Below are 16,649 nucleotides of genomic sequence, written 5' to 3' on the forward strand. Positions count from 1 at the left end.
AACACAAACTACTCCTTACAAATTTAACACAAGTTTCATGGTTTACTCTTCATTTTTTGCACCCTGACAAGAAAACATCAACAGTCCCAAATTTGGAAACATAAGGAATACTTGCCACTATCTGGTCCTCACTTGCAGTGGACACACTACTGTCATCAAAGTAGTACCATTTTCCATCATCCTTATTTTTTGCAAAAGCAGTATCTAGGACAAAAAAGTACAATGTCTCAGGACTTTGTATCTTCATAGATGTAATACAATCTGTTACTAGAGTATGTTACTGTCAAACACTTAATATTTAACTAACTAAACCTCATTATCACTATTAAACATATTTAACACTATCTTTTTTGAGCAAAGAGAGCTTAATCACTAACATTTCCATTCTAAAGACAATGTTACTGAAAAGAACAGTTAAAATACAATCTGTCAGTCATTTTTCCTCTCTGCTTTCAAGGAGAAGCACAATGAACAAAAATACAGACAAGCAAGACAAAACCAGTTTTAAGAGTACAGTAGCTCTTATGTTTTCTCTTTTCACAATATGCATAACTAGAAGTATACAAGAACCTACACTTACTCTTGAAAGCTCATTGCATACAGATTTTTGTGTTAAAATACTTGTGAAAGCATTTCAAGGTAACAAAAAAAGTTGTCCCATAACCACTAAAAACCACCGTTGATTCAAAGTGATCAGTACTTCAATCAAAATCAACGTGGAAAGAAAGCTGACATCTAGAATGATGACACTTGAAATCAACTTACAGTGCCCTCCTCCCATTCCTCCATAGTGGTTGGAGACAGCAATCAAGTTGTAGCGGCAAGGCCCTGCATTGGGATTAATAAGGAACTCTGACATGTCCAAGTCACTGTTAAAAAAACAAAACAAAACAACATAAAACAACAAAACCCAACCAAAAGTCAGTCACGTTAGTAGCATTTTTAACCACTTCAGTTTGGTGGTCTTGGAGCCCCTTACTTTGTATTCCCTAGAAAAATACACCACACTACTCTGCCAGCGCATCTCTTCTACTCCGTGAGAAGTAGAACAGGAACCAGCAGTCTTCCCTATTTTTCTATTATTATTATTTTGCCAAGTTTGTACTTTTAACCCAGAAGCATTTTGTCATTAGTTTAGTGGATCCTCTCATGGAAGCTGAGAACAAACCCATTTTATGTAATTGCTGTATTAAACACATGCCCATGTCATGCTTTTACACTTCTAGCGTCAAAATATTTGAATTTCTTACTTTATTGGAAAGTCAACCAATGTATCCAACTTGTCCCTCATGTATCTGCTGTAGGAAAAGCGCTTTAGATGAACTACCAGTACGGGGGGCAGTGACCACAAGTCCAACTTCTTAGTAGCTTGCTGATGTTCTTTACAGTTTGGACAATACCTAAAAGGAAAAAAAAAATCAGTTTTAAGTAAGTGTAGTCCATATGTATGTTAAAACACATTACTACAGAGAAAGTCAGAAACATGGGAGGAACTGAATGAGCAAACACCACACACTTTTCATCTTCCCTTACTAATGCCATAGATACCCCTTCCAGTTTAAAATGTGCAAGTGTGATCCCAATGAAGCTCAGCATAATTTTAAACACAGAAGTAGCATCCCCCAGTACTGGATTCTCATCTCCTATATCCCTTGATCAGATCCCTGTATCCTTAGTTAAAACACAGCATTCTTGTATTTTATAAAAAAAAGATTTAGTGTTACGAAACTAACCATAAAAAAAGCCAAAAGTAACAGACAACTGTGGTTCTTTCAAGTTTCAGTTTCCAAATTCATCCATCCCCCACCCCATCTCATCTACTATCCAAAACCAGGTAACAGTGACTAAGGGAACCTGGAAAAACTCGTTACTAGAAACTTCCCTTCTTAGTAGGCAAGTATTAAACAGGCTGTGACTAGAAATTTCTGTTCCCTGCAATGCATACTTGAATCTTCCAGCCACTATGGCTCAGGGAGGAAGATAAGTAAGAATGAATGGAAGCAACTCTTACGTGAAGTAGTCTATGCATATTCTACACTCTGGCATCTAACAAGTAAAAATCTAGGGGGGGGGAAGAGATGAGCCCTAATTAAAAGGCTGCACAAGTGTCTTTAAATAGCAACATCAGATAATCACAAGAAATTAGGAAAACCATAAGGGCAGGCTGAAATTAAAAGTGTGTTTTCCCAATTGGCTTAGAATATGTAGAATACTAACAGAGCTGGGCTAGGGATGATGAACTCCCGTAAATTAGACTTGTGACAACCTAACAAATGAAGAAAAATGTGATTAATGACCTCTGGTGAGATGCAGTAGCAGGTGCTTGACTTCTACTGTTGTATTGTGTAGTTCAAATACTCTGCTTAAAATGTGCTGCAAAAATGGAAGCACTTCACCATACCTGAGTTATATGGTATCTCAAACAGTCTATTCAGTGTTGTATAAACTAGCAAACCCAGAAAAAAAAAAAAAGAGATTTTGTAAGTTAGCTCCCTACCCTGCACAAATATAGGGGAAACTCTGCTGACAATGTTTGGAGATCTCCAAAACTTTTAGGTATCTGTAGAAGAAAAACTGGCAGATTCTCTTTTCAAATTTAATTCTGAGCTTAAAGGTGTCAATGAAAGATTGTTATCTGCTAGAAAACTCCTGGAAAAAAAGGATCTTATGGGAACCTACTATAATTATGAATACTCAGATATGATTCCAAATTATAAATTTGGAAGAATCATGAATCCAAGTCTCTGCCAAAAACCTAATGGCTAGAACATGAATTTCAGGTGTTCTGTTGACTACAGACATCCCCCATCCCATAACCCTGCTGTATAAGCACATTCCTATTTCATATATCAATGCAAGGCAAGGTATGTGTTTGCATAAAGAAACTACAGTATGCACCAACCTCTCTCATCTCAGAAAGGAGTACTTTTTTAAACTACTGCAAACAATTTGTCACAGTATTATTCATTCACTGTCCATCGCAGTCCACAGACTAGAGCATCTTATGTATTGACCCTTCCTTCTAACTGTGAATGCATGAAATGTGTTCCTTACAATACGATCTTCTGCACATGGTAAAAATTTTGGTTAAGTAATGGATCAAAACAGAAAACATTTTGAGAATTTTCAACTATGTTTGAAATACCAAGATTCAAAATACCATTAATAAATCAATTATGTATCTCTATGTTCAAGTGTGGTTTTGATTAATTTTGAGAAATACACCATAGAACATAATTTTAATTTTTTGTGCTTACCATGGGTCTTCAGCACCTAGTTTTTCCTTTGTTGTGAACAGCTCAATGCAATCTTTTAATTTCACAAAAGGCTTTTTGGGAGGCTTATATTCCACACTTTCATGTTTTTCAAAATCCTAAAGAGAAGTATTTCTTGAGTTAAGAGAACAAATGAAACAAAACTCATTTTAGTGATGTCGTCTTACTATAAACAGTAACTACAAAGCTCCTATATATGGAAAAACTGATCAGACACCATTCAAGCAAAAAGTTTCCACAGCTTCAGATTTACTTTCCAGTTCATAAGCCTCAGATTTGCTAAATACCTGGATGTATATATGAAGTTTATTTATGACAACATATTACTAAGAATAACGTGAAAAAGAGATATATTTACTGCTTCTTTTGAAGATTTACAATCTCTTACATCACACTAATTAAGTTGCATTTTTTACATTTAATTTTTATTTGTGCTGGAAAAGGGGCAACATAAACAGCTTACCTCTGCTGCACTGTCATCAAAATATCTCTTCTTCAATTCAGGATCCCAATCCAAAGCAAGGAAAGATCTTTCTAAGATTAAAAAAAAAATGTTTTCTCTTAATATTACTTCTTGCTTTACATGAAACTGTATTAACTTTGGGCAAACACTCTTCAAAATAAATTAAACAATGCTATAATGAATTTAATACAAAAAACTGAAGCACATAAAAATTCTGCATTTCCAAAAGTCAATTGCAATAAAAAATTAATTATTTATACAGAATTTACCATTTAAAAAAAAAATATATCAAACAGCACACGGAGAAAATTAAACATGGGAATCAGAAAAGAGTATCAGAACCAAATGTTGCCCAGTCTGTTCCCCGTGACTTACCATCAAGCCTAGGTTGCCTATCATCAAATCTAATATGCCTGGTGTCATCTTTGATGTAGTTTATGTCAGTATTGCCTAAATTATTGAACTGGAATGTAAACAATCGCTTTTTGTGTCCCGTGAGTGGTTGACCTTTGCAAGTATCCTCAGTACATAATCCATTTTCAGAGTCATTGTCACCTCCAACTGAGTCTTCCGACTGGCTGTTTTCATTCTCTGAGGGAAGTTCCTGATCCTGGCTGGATTCATCATCTTGCTCGTCTGTCTCCATTTCACCTAAAGCAATCGAAGAATAAAGACAAAGAAATGAGACAGAATGACAATAACTGAAAGACACTAGAGACTTAACTTGCACTTCAAATTCAACACCCAATACTAAACAAGTTTAGATATCCCAGTCTTACTTGGAGATCCTTCTTCATGTATTCCATTTGGGCCATTACCATTGATACCATGGTCCTTACAGCAATGCAGAGAACCTTCAGTGTCTTCACTCTCAGTACATGTTTTTACATATCGGCTAAATATAACAAGCGAAAGCAACAGTTACAAACAACAGATTGTTAAATAATTTACATTGTTCAAACTGGTAATTAAATTGTTACCGCAACTCCTTGCTAGTGCACTGTATTTCTGCACTCCTTTCTGATTTACTCTGAATTATCAGTTTTATTGCGAAACAATAAGCAACATTTCCTATGTGTTACAAGCACATAGGAAAACCTGCTCATATGTAACTGTACGTTTTTGCCAGGTACTTGGCCCAAGACAACCTGATTCTTGGTCTCAGTCTCTGTTTGTCCAGAAATAATTTCTTTAACTGTTTGTTAACCATATCACAGAGAAAGTTACATCAACAGAAAAAGAAGCATAAACTTAAACTGGAGGTTATGTAATTCTAATTTTTTCTATATAATGACACTAATTCTAGTCTAGTTTCAGAAAGTGTCTACAATGTACTTTTGCAACATAAATTCATATATAAGCTTGAGCAGTAGATACAGGAGGTATAACCATAGCAGAATCACTGGAAAACATTTCCACTTTACCAAGACCTAATAAACAGCTAAGCATACAAGAGAATTATTTAACAATACAGACTGACTCTCTACCATCTTCTCAAATACTTTTTGGATGAGGTCATGCTAACAAAAAATCAAATTAAAATCCATAATAATGGCTAAAATTTTGTATCTAATATTTAACAGAAAGCAAATAAAAGTACTCAAATCTAATCAGTTTGTTAGCACGTGAAAGTAAGTGCCTTCTGATTCCAACTATTAGCATTATTCTTAAAAAACTCGTTTTTCTTTAAACGATAAACTTACCACATTCTTAGCAGCAGCAGGTTATACAGTTTATCTTCAGTATTGTTTCTAGGCACTGCTATGAGAAAAGGTTGACCAAATAGTAAAGAACCACTATGGCTGTAGCTAGTGTGCCTGCACTTTTCCCTTAAACAAACAGGAATTATGACTTGTTCTGTATCTTCTGTTCTATTGATAGCAATTTCAAATCTAGAAGAAAAACAATCAAAAATACAAAGAACAATGGTCATGGAAAAGGCTACAAAGGGGAAAAATAAAAAAATATTCCCCCTCAGTTTCATCTTTATCTGGTGTCTAGGTTTTAATCTTTTGCAAATAACTAAACAAATTGCAAAGAGACATGAAACGTGTTATCTACACTTACACATAAATGTCATCACGTTCCATAATACTACTTAGATTTTCATCCATGCCAAATATCCTGTGGAACCTGTGATTGTATATATCAGTAACAATCATCTGAAAAGATAATGGAGTACACATCGTTAAATCAGGCTAATACACATTAAAATGTTCATTGTTGTGCTTTATATAATAGATCACTCTTACCTTATCTGCAGCAACACCAGACAAAGCTGACAATGCTGTGCAAAGATCCAATATATTTCCAATTTTGGGAACAACTACTTTGTACTAAAAAGTAAAATACAGTTTTAATTTCTAAAGAGAACAAATATACATGAGGAAAAAACCCAAACACATGTTCAGCAAGTTTCACCTATTTCTTTCATGTTTTTGAAACTTAAGGTGTAAAGTATGTAAAACAACTAACACAATTCCAAAAGCTGCTTAAACTGTAGTTATCTGCACTTTACAAATACACACACACACTGAATACTCCATTTATTAGTTTATACAATGCCTGTTTTAATGTTACTTTACTTTCTCCATAAGAAGACTAACTGTACAAATTACTTAAGATTTTGCATTTCAACAGTACCTACTTATTTAAGCATTTAAATAGTATGCATGCTATTGAAAAGATTACTAAATTTGGAATACAACACAAGTTGTTTATAAAGTATTCCTAGGAAAAAAACCAATGGCAGGCAATAGATTCTCATTTCACACGCAGAGAGAGAACCTGAAGATGAAAGTCAAAGAAACCTCTCTGTGGCTTCCCTTAGTGCAGTGCATCTGCAGTTTGTAATAAAACTCCACACAGAACTCTTACCTGTTATTTCCATAATAAAGACAGGATTAATTAGAAATAATGTATTATAACTTTGAATAGCATGCTATATCCTTAAGTTTTATAATCATTTAGACTCACAAAAACTCTACTGAACCTGTACTCTACCCAAACTATTAAACATCACAACATCATGAGTCATGTTCAACTACTTCAGTAGTTTTCAACTACTTTGTGTCCCCTGTGCAACTACTATGTGTCCTCTATTTTCACAACTAATTTTCTAGCATGTTCATCTCTCATTAGTTAACACATGTCCCTTCACCTTTGAATTCTGCAACTCACATTGCCTTCGAGAATGCTTTCCCACTTTCCTTCTTATGGTACTGATTCCAGGTGTTAGAGCCTTTCTGGATGCCTGCATAACTGCCTGTGTCGTATTTACTTCACCTATCCTCACTTACCCTCTAAGGTACAGCTAGAGCCATTTAATCATGACTGAGTTATGATAACCTTATGCACATTTTTTAAAGACATTCTAAGGTGTTTAATATCATCTCCTTCCTAAAAAATGGCAAAAGAGATACTCTTCACAAGGAAATCTCATCTCAAATTTTTTCTTTTGACTATTAGGTGAGAGCACAGAAGAATTCAGAACTACCTAATATATTTAGTAATGGCATTTTTTTGCACCACTTACTACAAATATTTGCCTTTTGTGATTACGAAACCAGGAAATTAAGTCTTATGGATTAAGTGTGTAAGTATTTTTTATAACCATAAAAATTCATTATAGCAGCACTCAAAAAATTATGTCAGCATACATTTTAAAGATTAGGAAGACTTATTAACACAACCATACAGAAATTACCAATTCTTTCTTGAAACTCTACAAGGTATGTACAGTCTTCCTCAGGTATGTATAGTCTTCCCCACTTTCCTAAGTGAGACTTCAGAACACACACCAGAAAACTACAGCCTGCTGGATTTGCTTATCAATTTGCACTGTGTAAAGGAACTTGGGTTCATTGTTAATGCCTCATATATCAGGGTGCTTGTACATAAATTAAGCCACTTACCTGCATAGGCTTTGCAAGTGGATCCATTCTAACTAAATAAACTTCCAAAGTGCGTTCTTTTTTCATAGGTAATGGAAGTGTCAAGTAACAAAAGGGATCAAAAGTTACAGATATCTTAGCACATTCAGGACAAACTAGGGTAGATTTAAAAAGGCCATGAAATATATCTACAATGATGGAATCATTTCTCTTTAAATGGTTTTCCCAGGCTTCTTCAGCAACCACCTGTAAATAAAGCATGATCTGGGTTATGACAAAGTAGTAGGAAATGAATAGTGAGAATTATTAGTAAAAGTCCTTGATAGAACATTCTCAGTAACCACCTAAACACAGACATGTCACTCCAAAGGACCTGTAAGGAATGTTACTACTGTCAGGTTCGCAGGTTAAAAGATGTATGCTTTTCCTAGGATAGAGATTCTGTCAGCGGTATTACACAGTCTGAGAGTGACTTTTCAAGTAGCTTGGGGAAAGACAAAAGCAGATAAACCTAAAAATTCCATCTGCATTAATTCGTACTCATAACAAAAGAAGAGTTTCCCTAAAGTAGGAGTACTGGAGAGAGACATAATGCTGCATACTCCAGATATAAAAGAACGACAGAATGAGAATTGTTTTTCCAACTGAACTCAGCACTGAATTAACAAAAAGTCCTAATGAAGTCTTAAAAGGGCCTTAACATCCTCCCATTGCCACTCATTATCTCAAAAATAAACAGAAATTTACACAGGTTCTCAAGATCTCAATTTTAAGGTCTTGTCCTATTTTCTGAAACGTCTTCCAGAAAAAGCCCCACATAATCAGTTTCCCAACCTTCCAATGCATAATCACATAGCAGTATCTTATAACATACAGCTTTGACTAAAATGATCAGCTCCAAAACCCCTACCTTGTCTGGTCTCCCATCCGCATCCTTTAACTGAATGTAAGGCTTTTTCCTAATTCTATTCAAATCCTCATGTAAACCATCCAAGAGAAAAGCCAGTAGCTCTTGACAATCTTGTTGCTGATAACCAGAAAACTGTGGTGCAAATCGTCCCACTTGTGTCTAAAAAAAATAAATGCAAATACTTCTGGTACCTTAATTGTTAGAAAGAGTAGATAATTCTGAGATGCTACAGCAGCACATCAAAAAGGTAAAACTTACAGTTATAAAAGGTAAGCTTTTCAATGGAGACAGGAAGTAAAAATTAATTCTCAAAGACCAAAGCACAAGGAAAGGTGACACTGAAATATACATCCAAGTGTTTTAATGAATGGACTGCATACTGATGAATAGTACTTCAAATTCTTTTTGCATATTTCTCTAAGTTTTGCATACTTAGAAGTACAAAACCGAAACTGACAATGTATATTCAATGTAATTTCCCTACTGACCTTGAATGCTCTTGGGGTAACATAGCTGTATTTTCCTGACCACATTTGCTTGATAAGCTCAGCATAAGATTTTGCTATTTCACCTCGCATTCCTAAAGGATTGTCAAAATTCAGCTCTTCTTGGTATTTATCATTGAGGAAGTACTCTGTTAGAGGAGGTGTGTTGCTCAGACACTGCAAACAAAAATACAGACTTTTTAGAACAGTGATTTGAATTAGTTCTAAACAAAGAACGTTTGAATTTTGTTAAAGCAGCCATGAACTGTAATGTCTAGTACCTGCAAGGAAGACAGAAAAAACCCCAAACGATCTTTTCCAGAAACAAATAATGGTTTCAAACCAGGACTGGCTGCAGCTGTCATTACAAATGATGCACAGATATCTGTCAAGAGCTTTACTTCAAAATTTATAAAACCAACCAATCATAGCATGACAATATAATTTGTATCAAGATTTAAAACAAACAAAAGAAGGCGTTTCTTGAGACATGAATGGCTTTATGAAACTTGTTGCTGGAAGTTGTAATAGGTGCACAAAGAGGAGAGTACATATGTACTTGGAAGAGAGAACCAACAGGGCTTATTAACTCAAATTATACCATATTCAGAGCAACATTTGAAAAAAAAGCTTTATTTTGGCAGGCGAGAGGTGAGGATGCTTTCCCTTTTCCTTCTTTATGTTAATATCAGCTTATGGATGCTGTTGGAGACAGCAATCTGTGCTAGAGGGACTAGACTCTGAATCACAGTGCTGCAGCCCTTCCTATGTTCTTTTAAATTTTGTGATGCTGTTTAGAGCCAAAATTGGTCCAAGGAAAGCAAGGACCTTGTTTTAGATTGAAATAATCACTTATCCTCTGTACAAGCTGGACTCTTCTCTCAGCATTTGGAGACAGCAGGATGTAATTACTGAAGTACAATTTACAATTTCACTTTGAATTTTTGTGTGCTACTCTTCACACTCCTTTAGACACAAACGTTTCTATGACTCAGGAATTATCTCCATGCCACGCCTTAGCATATATTCTTAAGAGTTTGTTCATTAAACATTGTAAGCTTTTCTGCATTTGTTCCTTTATTAAAAGATTTGAAGAAAGGTCAAGTATTTCACCAGTCTCATCTGCTTCTGTGCAAACAAGGGGAAGAGCTCCTCTTATGCTACTACATAAGATACAAGAATTAGCCTGGAAGAATTGCAACTTTACCGAGTGGGGCAAAAAAAGTTATTCCTATGTCTGCCTATCATACCTGTGCAATATTACAAAGCAAAACCAGTCACATGCTGTAGAGAGCTGAGTTTCATGCCTATATTAAACTCCTTCCTTTCTCCTCCTCCTCCTCACCTAAAGCTTTCAGGATCTGTCAACACTGCAAAAAAAAATTCCTGGTATTACAGACCCTTTTAGGCATTGAGGGTTGAAGAAACCATTCTTCTCTTGCTATATGGCAAAGAGCTTTTACTTCCAGTAGTGGTGATCCCAACTCCCCCTACCTCACAGATCTGTACTGTCTTCTGGATTATTTTTTGGCTGGTTTAGGAGATGAAATCAGTTCAACTGTTCAGCTTAGTGTGAGGAATGTCCAACACAAGGAACTCAATAATACGAAATAGTATATTTTTCTACATGTCTTTCTGTTAGTCAAGCACTATACAATGTGCTGACAATGTGGATTCCACAAAAAAAAAAATTCATCTGTTTCTAGTTTCCACCTGATAAACTGGTTTTGTCACTTTCTCAGAATATTAATTAATATTTGTAGTGTAAGTCAGGAAGATTACTACAGATAACTTCCCTTTTTCCTTTAACAATTTCCACATTACAACATAAAATGACATGGTTGTATTCGAATGCACAAATGTCTATCTCAACACAGCAAGTTTTGAGGCACAGAGCTGATATATTTTTCTAAAATATCAGATATCAAAACTTTTAAAAGAGTAGCTGCTAAAGGAGCTAATAAATTGGCCACATACCCATTGATCTTTTCCATGTAACTGACAAAGCTAAACAAACATGTTTATTACTCTTTGAAAAGACTGACAATGGAGAATTATTTGAGATCATGATTAAAGTCACAGGAAAAAAAGCATTCAGAATCCAATTTGAAAGGAAGCCTACATTCTTATTTTCTCATGTGATATGTTGTCGGTTATCAAGGAAGCCTTATAGAAAGTGTATTAGAACCAAGACAATCTACTGGACAGTAAAGTGATCAGATTTATGTGTCCTGTTCAACCCAGTGATTCAGGGTTTTCTGTTTGTTTCAAAACACAGACAATAAGTAAACTAAAAGTATACCGACAGATGAAGAATAATAGCAACCAAAAAAGCCAAACAAATACAGTAAAACTATGGAAAACTGTTTGTGAACTAAAGAGGTAACAGAATGGCACTTTATTTCAGATACTGCAGTCTCTACAAGTTTTCTTTAACCAACACAATTTCTGTAACATTCTCTGAACCTAAACTGGTCATCTAGTGAAAAGATCATGGGAAGTATGGAACAGAAGGTAGAAACTCCAAGAGAAAAACCACAGGAGAGAGGATCAGTCTTCAGCATGACAAGGGTTAACACTGAAATCATACTTCCATGTTACATATTAATAACTTGGATAAAAGTTAAGATGCACAGGAAAATGAAAAAAAAAAATTCAGTGTTATGTATAAATACACATATATATATACATCTCAATGCTGTAGTCTCACTGAAATACTGTATACAATACTAGCCTATGATAATGTTAGCAAGTCTACCTGTCCTATGAAACCCTCACAGAGGGGGAAATATAGTAATAAAAATAGTCACATCACACTCTTCTAAATCCATGTAATTTAAGTATGGAATGATTCTGATATAAAAGTTTGCACAGACTTAATTGATGAAAAAGAAAATGAATGAAGAAAGACAGCCACCAAGACAGTCAGTGGCCTGCAAGCACTTGCCCTGTGACAAAAGGCTGAAGCACCAGGGCTTGTTCAGGCTGCAGAAGAGACTGTTTGAGTGAGGTCCATGAGTGGCCTTCTAGTACCTATAGAAAGTTAAGGGGAAGATGGAACCAGGCTCTTCATGGTGTCACATATTAGGAAGAAAAGAAACAATGGCCAGCAGTTGAAACATGAAAGGTTAAGAATATAAGGAAAAAAGTTTTCACTGTAAGAACAGTCAAGCAGTGGAACTAAGAGGCTCTACCTTCTTGGGAGATATTCAAGATCCAAGTGGATAAAGCCCTGGTCAACCTGTTCTGACCTCAGAGCCAACCTTCCTTTGAGCAGGAGGTTGCACCAAAAACCTCCTGAAGTTCCACGAATCATCCTATAATCCTAAGGGAACAACGAAATATCTCTTCACATCCCATATGGAATATTACACAAAAATAATGATAAATTTCCAAAATAAAGAAAACATCTCTACCTATCATGCCAGCAAACGGGGGAAATGAGAAGGAGACACTAAGATCATGAACTGAGATACTGAAAATTGAATATTCCTTTAAGTGTCCTGGTTTTTCAACTTCAGGTGCTACTTATTAAGAATTTTATGCAAGGAACATCGAAATTTTGTATTTCAGCTTTCTAATAAAAGACCAAGAACTGCCAGACTAAAAGGAAGATCCAAGTCACAGGAGAAGGAGTGATTTACTTTACATGTGTCTATCCTACTTTTTTCTGTTCACCATCAGACATGGCAAAAAGCGCTCAGTTAATACATTCCTTAACTCAAACTCCACATGCCTACAGCAACTGAAACAGAGCAACAGAAACATAACAATTTCAGAGATTGGTGAAACATGCCAACTTTGTCTAGATAAACTCACAGCCGTAAGTAACCATAAAGAGAATATTATTCAGCTTTCTGAAGAAAGAAAACTTCTGAAATACCCATTGCAAAGCTTGTTCAGAAGTCAGGTGTATATAATCACACTGATGGAAAAAAGCCATAAAAATGTTGGAAAAAACCGAATGTTTTAAATAAAAACATTTACTTTCTTTCTTCTCCCATTTTTTTAATCACAAAACAAAAATTTTGGAACTCTCAGGTTTTCACTGTAGAAGAGAAAAAAACCATTTCCACAGAGCTCTAATCTGTAATAACCCAGCAAAATAGGAAAGTAATACTTGGAAAACATCCACAGGTGGCAGCACAGCAATGCTTAACAAGACTCATTTTTTCTAATGAGTGAATGTGAATGAAATATCTGCTTGCAAAGTATTTTTTTAATATGGGTTCAAGCATTTGCAATAGTAGCTATTTCATAAAAGCCACAAGCTCCCTTTTGTCTTTCCTGTTTTATTTCATGCTCATATCTGCAAAAGCAGACATTTAGGCCTAATTAGTAAAAAACAAGCCTTAGGTGTTTGCATTGAAATAAAATAAATACATGGAATACTGCCTTCAAAAGAATCTGAAAAAAACTATACAAAAGTTCCAATACAACCAAAATAAGAAAACCGAATTATTGCTTTTTTAAAAATTAAGGAACAGTGGTAAAAGAACAGCACTTGGGAGATATACAGTGGTATTTTAACCTTCTTGGCCGTACTCTTATTCAGCTTGCAGCTGTCTGTAATCCCACTGAGATCTTACCCATCTCTTCTTCACTGTACTCTAGTTGTCCTGAGCTTTTTAACACTGAAAAACCCTACCTGGAAGGGCAAAGGTCTCTTTACAATAATCACTTAGAAGGATAACGGGGCAAGCCTAACCTTATCTATAGGCTGAAGAACTAATAAAGAACTTGCAACAAAATTTAAGACATTGCCAGGACTTTCACATTTCTACCTAGTATGTTTACAGGGCAAGAACCTTCACACAAGTTTGTCAGACTAAGGAGACGAAGCTGTGTGAAGAACCTATCCCTATTCTTCAAGGAACACTGATAATAGCTCTGATGCAAACCATCTTCACTGTACATGAGACAAGACCAAAGAGAAGCTATGTGAGAAATGCTGTGGTTTCTGAAGCAGAAATGGCTCTTATGTGAACTCTCAGGGGCCTCAGTGCTCCCTGGAAAGCCCAGAGAGCTGAGAAAAGTGGCAATCAGCTGGTCTGTTGAAGGAAGCTGCACTGATCACACTCAGCACCAACTGAACGGAAGGGATCAAAGCAAAGCTTTTGGTATTAATGGAAATGAAACTACTTCAGAGTCCCATACTCTACAATAAACTATTTTGTTTAAAGAAAACAGATTTATCCTGATAAACAGCCCTGTGCTAGCACAATTGTGAAGGAATACACTTTAGGAAGATAAGTAAGCTGAAGCAGGTGACCAAAGCAGATCAGAAAATCACAGATTAGTTGAGGCTGGAAGGCATCTGCAGACTCTCTGGTCCAACCCACTTGCTCAAAGACAGGTCACCTAGAGCAAGTTGCTTGGGACTTTGACCAGTGAGGTTTTAAGCATCTTCAAGGATGGAGGCTTCACAGTTTCTTGCTGAGGGTGTGTCCTGCTCCATCATCCAGGTTAATGCCTACAGCACTCAATATGACCAAGCAGAATTCCCTATTTTGCCATCCACATACTATCTGAGCCCATCTTTTTATTGCTTCCAAGATTAAGACAGGTCAAAACATGTTCAGAGTGCTTTGGCCGTAGGCATTACAGCCAGAATAATCCAGTGTTACTTTGATAAAAGTAGGAGGTGAAATTAATAGCAAATTAGAACAGTGAAATGCATGCTTTCTGTGTAACTGAAAAAAAGATGCAAGTGGTGGTAAGAGGAAGAATGCAGCCTGTGAGACCTTAGTGTGTTAAGAACACATCATACTTCCACTAAAAAGCGCTTCCATGGATTTCTTAGATAACATTAAACTCTGAACAGTACTTTCTTTGAGAGATAATTTCCATCTCCTTGCTAAGAAAGCCACCAAATAATGCATTTGAAAAAACACACCTTCAGGGACATATTAAAGGTACCATGCCAAACTCAAAGCTGCACTGCTCAATAAACACCTCATTTTCTTACCAGAGCACTGTCTTGGTAATCAGCAAACCTGTATTTATTAATTTACACTACAGTTTCTCAGAACTTAGTTGAACAATTAATTCTCTAGATGTAACTGAAAAGCAATGAAGTCAAAGCTGATATAATTTCTAATGCAGATGTCAGAATTAAATCTGTTTAAGACAATGGGATAATGATGTGACCTGTAGCAAGTTTGTTATGCTGTATAACACTCCTAAGGCAACAACCCATGCTTAGAATTCTCAGCTAAAAGGTTACTTTTGAATTACATATACACAAATTCATGTATACCAGTTCAATTAAGGTTTGGATAAGTAATTAAAATTGTCCTTACTTAATCAGTATAGCTTGATGAACCATGTAGAATCATAAAAAAAAAATTCACTATGTAGCAAGAATATTCTTTGAATTCAACTTTTAAAAGATAATTCTGGTTGACGTACTAGACAAAAACATACTCTTTTCTTCCTTTACAACAGCATAATGACGCAATTCAGTAATCAAGAGAGGTTACGCGTAGAATTTTTATTTAGAATGGACACCGCAAAATGTGTGTCATTCCCCCTTTCAGTTCAGCCATCTTTTGTGTAGCATACTAAAAAAAAATTTAATTACTTCCTGCACTGTTCAACTTCTCTTCAAGTATCCTACAAAAACACTTTAAGAAATAAGAATAAGTTTAATTTTATAGATGCTTTATATCAGTAAGTATGGAATAAGCATGGAATAACCCTATGTATCAGGTGGGGGCTAACTGTCTAGAAAGCAGCTATATGACCCAGGGGTCCTTTTCTGTGGAAATGTGATCCCGCTGTTCACCCTCATCGGAAAGGTATCCAGCTGCAAACTGGGCAGTATTAGCAACTGCAGTCAGAGGCAAAGGAGAGAAATCCTTGCCTCCATTTGGAACTTGTGAGACTGCTGCAGGAGCACTGTCCTGTTTAGGGCTACCCAGCGTAAGAAAGAGCAGAGAAGGGACACCAACATGGTCAAGGGGCTGGAGAACAATATACACGGAAAGGCAGAGCTATATGCATTAGTTTGACCTGAAGAAGACAAGATTAAGTAAGGGGAGAGCTTATAGCTCTCTGCAGCTACCTAACAGGAGGCTACAGAAAAGTAAGGCCAAATTATTCACTGCTTCTTAACACAAAGAAAGGATAGAAAAATCTATACACACTATGAAACTCTGGAATATTTCTTCTTTTGAACGAATTTCAACAACTTCATAAACCTAGCTTACAAATGTACCTGAAATTCCTTTTTTACCCAAACAAGCTAAAGAAGGAATGCAACATTTGGGTCATGTTGTTTTTTTGTTTGTTTTTAATTTTACCCAAAGAGATCACAAACATAAACCAGGAACCCTTGTAATGACCAAGGAGGAAAAGAGGGTAACAACTCTGTACCATGCTTGGTTAAGATCTATCATTTTCATACTCAGGAAAATATGTGAACAAGAACTTAAATACACATAAGAGTTTTTTTACAAAAGGCTGCTCCGATGACAAAAAGCGAGTTTGAGAACTAAACAAAGCCAATTGAAACTCCTAGTTCTGATCATTAACCATTCTACAACTGCAGCTTCCACTTAAAATTAAAACACTAAGGTTTCTTCATCTTGGTAGAGTAATAGTAGATATACTAGTATTTCT

The 16,649-nt window shown here is 35.7% G+C and overlaps 1 protein-coding gene across 3 annotated transcripts in view; it reads right to left on the reverse strand.

Annotated features, from left to right (window-relative positions):
- Nucleotides 1–16,649, reverse strand: part of USP15 (ubiquitin specific peptidase 15) — a 60,948-nt gene that overhangs the window by 2,081 nt on the left and 42,218 nt on the right. For 2 of the 3 annotated variants that reach the window (XM_042017884.1, XM_042017883.1), the window contains 13 exons: nucleotides 9,030–9,203; nucleotides 8,542–8,700; nucleotides 7,653–7,877; nucleotides 5,991–6,074; nucleotides 5,806–5,900; nucleotides 5,442–5,630; nucleotides 4,518–4,633; nucleotides 4,114–4,389; nucleotides 3,739–3,809; nucleotides 3,258–3,373; nucleotides 1,251–1,400; nucleotides 766–869; nucleotides 116–204 (listed from right to left, as the gene is read on the reverse strand). In XM_042017884.1, the coding sequence (XP_041873818.1) occupies nucleotides 116–204; nucleotides 766–869; nucleotides 1,251–1,400; nucleotides 3,258–3,373; nucleotides 3,739–3,809; nucleotides 4,114–4,389; nucleotides 4,518–4,633; nucleotides 5,442–5,630; nucleotides 5,806–5,900; nucleotides 5,991–6,074; nucleotides 7,653–7,877; nucleotides 8,542–8,700; nucleotides 9,030–9,203 (1,848 nt within the window). Of the gene's footprint in view, nucleotides 1–115; nucleotides 205–765; nucleotides 870–1,250; nucleotides 1,401–3,257; nucleotides 3,390–3,738; nucleotides 3,810–4,113; nucleotides 4,390–4,517; nucleotides 4,634–5,441; nucleotides 5,631–5,805; nucleotides 5,901–5,990; nucleotides 6,075–7,652; nucleotides 7,878–8,541; nucleotides 8,701–9,029; nucleotides 9,204–16,649 lie in introns of those variants that run through there. The other variant, XM_042017885.1, reaches the window with a different exon arrangement.

The sequence above is a fragment of the Corvus kubaryi genome, unplaced genomic scaffold, assembly GCF_017639235.1.
Source record: "Corvus kubaryi isolate FWS band 111438036 unplaced genomic scaffold, C.kubaryi_AGA036_p1.0 137, whole genome shotgun sequence".
Lineage (NCBI taxonomy): Eukaryota > Metazoa > Chordata > Aves > Passeriformes > Corvidae > Corvus > Corvus kubaryi.